General features: G+C 48.0%; 1 protein-coding gene across 2 annotated transcripts in view; it reads right to left on the minus strand.

Moving 5' to 3' along the window:
• EPS15 (epidermal growth factor receptor pathway substrate 15) overlaps window positions 1–5752 on the minus strand; it is a 172563-nt gene extending 166811 nt beyond the window's left edge. For both annotated transcript variants that reach the window (XM_062191306.1, XM_062191305.1), the window contains exon 1: window positions 5598–5752. In XM_062191306.1, coding sequence (XP_062047290.1) covers window positions 5598–5630 — 33 coding nt within the window. In that variant the 5' untranslated portion in view covers window positions 5631–5752. The remainder of the gene's footprint in view (window positions 1–5597) is intronic.
• Window positions 5753–6000: the final 248 nt, after the last annotated feature.

Genomic DNA, 6000 nt, shown 5'->3' on the forward strand with positions numbered 1-6000 from the left:
TAAGCTGGTCTACTAACACAACAAATTTATAAGCATATACTGTGTACATTTTTAAAAAATGAAATTGAAAATACTTAGAAACTGAAATTACAAGACTTTTTTTTCTAGTTTCCAAATTTCCTGTTGTACAGTTATATTACTCTTGCAATTTAAGAAAGCATTAAGAGGAAAAATATTCTATTTGTTTTTAGATTGCATACTACAAATTTATTAGTCCCAACTTATGGGCTTCTTTTTTTTTTTTTTTTTTTTTGACAGGCAGAGTGGACAGTGAGAGAGAGAGACAGAGAGAAAGGTCTTCCTTTGCCGTTGGTTCACCCTCCAATGGCCGCCGCGGTAGCGCGCTGCGGCCGGCGCACCGCGCTGTTCCGATGGCAGGAGCCAGGTGCTTCTCCTGGTCTCCCATGGCGTGCAGGGCCCAAGGACCTGGGCCATCCTCCACTGCACTCCCTGGCCACAGCAGAGAGCTGGCCTGGAAGAGGGGCAACCGGGACAGGATCGGTGCCCCGACCGGGACTAGAACCCGGTGTGCCGGCGCCGCAAGGCGGAGGATTAGCCTGTTGAGCCACGGCGCCGGCCTGGGCTTCATTTTTTAATATTTATTTGAAAGGCAGAGTTACAGTGAGAAATGGAGAGACAAAGAGCTTCCATTCTCTAGCTTACTCCTCAAATGGCCGCAATGGCCAGGGTTGGGCCAGGCCACAGCCAAGAACCAGCAGCTTCTTCTGGGTCTCCCACATGGATGAAGGCACCCAAGTACTTGAACTATTTTCTTCGGCTTTTCCCAGGTCATTGGCAAGAAGTTGGATCAGAAGTAGCCAGGACTCGAACCAGCACCCAAATGAGATGCCAGCATTGCCGGTGGTAGCTTTACCCACTATGCCATAATGCCAGCCCTGGGCTTTTTTATTATTACAAAGAAAAAAAAATCCTTGCTATACTGAAAGAGAAAACTTCCATATAAAGCTGAACTGCTGAAAGATCATTTAGAATTTTCATATCCTACTATATTTCAATAAAATAAAACCTTTTATCATTATCAAGAGCACTAATTAAAAATCTGTAATTCCATCTATGACACACCATCAAAAGCACTGAAATTCAGAGGCAAAACACATGCTTCCAACCTGAAGCCCATTACCTAACTAAAACAGAACATTTACTCAAAAAAAATAAAAAATACAAGAGGGCAATCAACATGCCAAGCATTAGTACACAGAATAATTTAGTAAAATGGACAGCTTTTTAAACCTACAGATCTTGGTTTAAATTTTAAATTCACCATTTACTAGTTTATGTAAATTATTTCCCTCATTTGTGTTAGATTAAGTAAAGTAAATTCCTGGCTTATAATAACATTCAAAGGAAATATTTATATAATAATAATAATAATATAATAATATATAATATAATATATAATATATATTATAATATTATTATATTATATATATATTATATATATTATATTATATATATTATATTATATTATAATATATAATATAATATAATAATAATAATATTGTTATTACCAGGGATATAGTCAATAGAAGAAATCATCTACTGAAGATGTCTAAAAAGAGAGAGCATGGGAGCCACCATTGTGGCACACAGGTTAAGCTACCACCTGCTATGCCGGCATCCTATAGGAATGCCAGTTCAAGTCCTGGCTGCTCCACTTGGGATCCAGGTCCTTGCTAATGCACCTGGGAAAGCAACAGAAGATGGTCCAAGTGCTTGGGCCCCTGCTACCCACATGGGAACCCAGAAGAAGCTCCTGGCTTCACCTGGCCCAGCCCTGACTGTTGTGGCCATTTGGGGTGTGAAGCAGCAGGTGGAAGGTCTCTCTTGCCCTCGATCTCTGTCTTTCCTTCTCTGTAACTCTTTCAAATAAATAAATAAGTCTTTGAAAAAAAGAGAGAGAGAAAGTACCACAAATCCTTTTCAAAATCTACCACCATAAGCAAAAATCAAGATCTTTTTTTACTCATGTTTTATCTTTTATCAACAAGAAAATAGAATATATAGTAGAGACAACTGGAAATTATTTTTTTATTTGTGAGATGGAGAGCACACGGCACACACAGAGAAAAACGAACAAAACTCACATCCACTGATTGACTCCCCAGATGCCTGCAATGGCCCAAGATGGGCCCAGCAGACAAGAACCCAATTACTTGAGCTATCATTGCTGCCTCCCAGGTTCTGCAATAGCAGAAAGATAGACAAAGTCGGGCACAGAATCCAGGCACTCCAATGTGGGATGCAGGCGCACCTGATCCATGTCTTAACCTCCAGAATAAACACCCACCCCAATAAGTGAAACCTGAAAACACTAATACAGTACAGTAATGATGTACACAGGTGTTTGTCACAGCAGTTAGTGACCGCTTGGGACACATCCCATATCATAGTGCCTGATTTGAGTTCAGACTACTCAGCTTCAGATCTAGCTTCTCACTGATGTATACCCTGGCTCAAGTACTTGGAGGATCAGCTGGCAGGACAAGAAAAGAGGAAAGAAGGCATAAACTGAAACAGGTTTCATATTTTCCCCATTTTGTTTATTTCATATATGCAAAATAATTACAAACCAGAAATCCCAGTAGTGCCCAGCAGATAATAGGTACTTGAAAAATATTTGTTGGGGCCAGCGCTGTGGTGTAGTGGGTAAAGCCACCGCCTGCAGTGCCAGCATCCCATATGGGTGCTCGTTCGAGTTCCAGCTTCTCCACTTCCGATCCAGCTCTCTGCTGTGGCCTGGGAAAGCAGTGGAAGATGGCCCAGGTCCTTGGGCCCCTGCACCCGCATGGGAGACCTGAAAGAAATTCCTGGCTCCTGGCTTTGGATCAGTCCAGCTCTAGTCGTTGTGGCCATTTGGGGAGTGAACCAGTGAATGGAAGATCTCTCTCTCTCTCTCTGCCTCTGCCTCTCTGTAACTCTTTCAAATAAATAAATATAATATTAAAAAAAAAAGAAAAATATTTGTTGAGACAAGTATTTAGCCTAGCAGTTAAGACACCTACATCCTGTATCAGTGTCCCTGGGTTCAATACCCAGCTCCAGCTCTTGACTCCAGCCTCTCACTAGTGTGGATCCTGGCCTCCCCACGGTGATGACTTCAGTGGCTGGGTCTCTGGGACCCAAAGTGGGAAACTCGGATTGGGTTCCTGGATCCCGCTTCAGTTCAGTCCAGTCCTGGCTGTTGTGGGCTCTTGGGGGAATGAACCAGCAGGTGAGAGCTCTGTGTCTCTCAAGAAATAGTAAAAAGAAGATAATTTAAATATAATTTGTGGAATGAATTAACCTGCTCCAAAGCCATCACTATCTCATGACCAGAGACAAAAACTAACTTCATTATCTGTTTAATCTTCCTAATTTTCAGTCACTCACACAATAGCTATATTAATGGCTTTCTTCCAGGTAGGCACTCAAATGAATTTTAAAATGTCCCTGCCCTGAAGGCTCTCTCACTTTAGTATGCCTATATCCAAGTATGTGAGTTGAAACAGAGGGTGATGTAAAACAAATCAATTATGAATGCAAAACCAGGTTGCACTGATATCTCTGTTACTGAGTTCAAGTGGTTTAAAAAAACCACTAAAATTAATTTAATTTTTTAAACTTAAAAACCATGTTTCTGCCAAGTTTTGAAATAATGAGGCACACTGAGCAAATAGTAACAAATAGAAAGGTTTTTCTTTCCTTTGCTTCTGTAATATACTGCCTTAGTATCTAAAAAATCAAAACATTCTAAATTAACATTTGAGTTATCAATGTCAGCCACCAATGTATGTTCTCTCATTTGTAAAACCTTGAAGGGTAATTACTGATTCAGTATTTAGTCAGTGCACAAGTTAATACCTAAATATATAGCCACAAGAACATATGTGATTTATTTAAGTGACTATAAAAATGACAGAACTTGAAGCAAACCCCTAGAGATGAACCATAGTAAACAGAAACTAAAAACATAGTATTACCCAGGGAGAGAATAAATGCACACAGCTGAGAAGCCACTTTACAGAAGTTGTCCAAAGAAGAAAATCTGCAAGAGGAGAAAAAGCCTTGCCAGAATTGCCCAACACGGTCAGAAAACAGCAGCTTGCCAACAGGGATCTTGTTTAATGCAAGTCACTAACTAGACTCACAGAAAGTCAACACCCCAAGTCAGTGTTTCCAGGCCTCGAATTTGAGTTTCAGGAGGACCCTCCCATAGACATTCAAGACTAAACCACCACACTCCACGCTGAAGAAGTCTGCCCTGTTATCACTTGCAGAAACAGAATAACCAACATCTGATGTAAGTCGGCAATGAGGGTCACTTATGAGACCTAGAATTCCTGCAAGCTGAAGTTAGTTACTTCACACATGCACGTTTGACTCCAGGTTCTGGGGAGTGCTAAGGAGAACACCCCAAGCCTCCTGATCCCAATACAGAAAACTTTACTGTCCAAATGTACCTTCACCCCAGTGTTAAAGCCTGAGATGCACAGACAAACCTAGGCCCACGAGACTGCAAGATGGCAGGAAGGCTGGGGTGGGCCCTGCTGGCAAGCACGCAGCTCCCAGCTCTGCAGAGAGCAGGCAGAGGTGAGATCCGGGCCAGTTTTGAACAGAGGAGCAGGAAGGGACTGGCAGGTGTCTGTCACCTCGTCATTCTGGCCACAACAGGAAGATAATAATTGGCTTCCTTTACAAAGAGGGAGGAACTAGGTTCCCACGGTGAATGATGGTTAGATTTTCTGTGAAGCACAAGGACTGGGCTCCGAAGGCAGCAAGAAGGCAAGAGGAACGACCAGAGTCCAGGTTTTGGTGAAAATTTCCGCCCAGGACAAGTGATCTCCCAGGCAGTTCTGCGCACCCCGCCAGGCGGAACCACCACACCTGTTACTGGGTGGCTCCCTGTTATCCGCTCGGACAGCCATCAGGAGGGCCCCCCCCCCCGGGTGTGAGTGGAAGTGGACTTGGGCAGGGCACGACCGAGTCGGGGGTCTGACCCAGGACACCTGATCAGGAGGGAAGAGGCTGAATCCAGGAAGGGGGCGAGCAAAGCTGAGAGGGAGGCTAAGAAGAGTTTGAAAGCGAAGCCGAGTGCAGGAAAGTGCCAGGCAAAGGAGGGCTTTCGCGGGACTCGGGTGGGGAGAGGCAGGTTAGCGAGGAGAGCCTGCCCCCTCAAGAGGCTGAGCGTCCGGCCGCGGAAGGCCCCCCAACTCGGGCAGGCGCGCCGCCCGGCCCAGAGGGCGAGCCTCGTGCGACCCGGGGCTGGCGCTGCCCCGCGCGAGCTCCACGGGAGCTCACCTGGCCTGGGAGGAGGAAACTCGCCGGGTGGGTGAAAGCCGAGCAGAGCGAGCGCGGCTGGGGGCACCGGCCACTCGGCGGCCGCCCCGGGTGGGGCCGGGGGCGCCGGCCGGCCCGGGGCGGCGCTCCGGCTCGGGATGGCGCCCTCCCTCAGTCACACGCACGCTCTCGCTCTGACACACCGGCCGTCCGGCCCGCGAGCCGGGAGCCGCTGTCCGGGTCGGCCCCGCGCAGGGCGGTGGGGGAGGGGGCCGCGGACACCGGCCGGCCGGGCCCGGCGGACGGGCGGGCGGCGTTACCTGTGTCAGGGAGAGCTGGGCTGCCGCAGCCATGGTGTTTCCATCATGCACGGGAGGGGAAGGAAGGACGGGCGGCCGGGGGCTCGGGGCGGGGAGGAGGCGGAGGGAGCGGCCGTAGGCGAGGCCCGGGCGGGCGTCTCCCCGAACTTCGACAACTTCCCTCCTCACGCCCGCCCCGCCCCGCCTGGCCCCGCCCCCGGCCCGCCGGCCCGAGCAGGCCGCGGCGGCGCGCAAAGCCCGGCGCTGGACTACGAGCCGCCGGACCAGAGCCTGCCTGCCCCGGGCCGGCCTGCGAAAACCCGGCGCGGATGGCAAATCAAAGCGGACGGGCTGCGAAGGGGAATCCAGGTTGTCCTGTGGCCCTCAGGCCGCTCTGAGCTCCTGCTTCTGAATCACTGCAGAA

Source organism: Lepus europaeus, chromosome 5 (assembly GCF_033115175.1).
Source record: "Lepus europaeus isolate LE1 chromosome 5, mLepTim1.pri, whole genome shotgun sequence".
Lineage (NCBI taxonomy): Eukaryota > Metazoa > Chordata > Mammalia > Lagomorpha > Leporidae > Lepus > Lepus europaeus.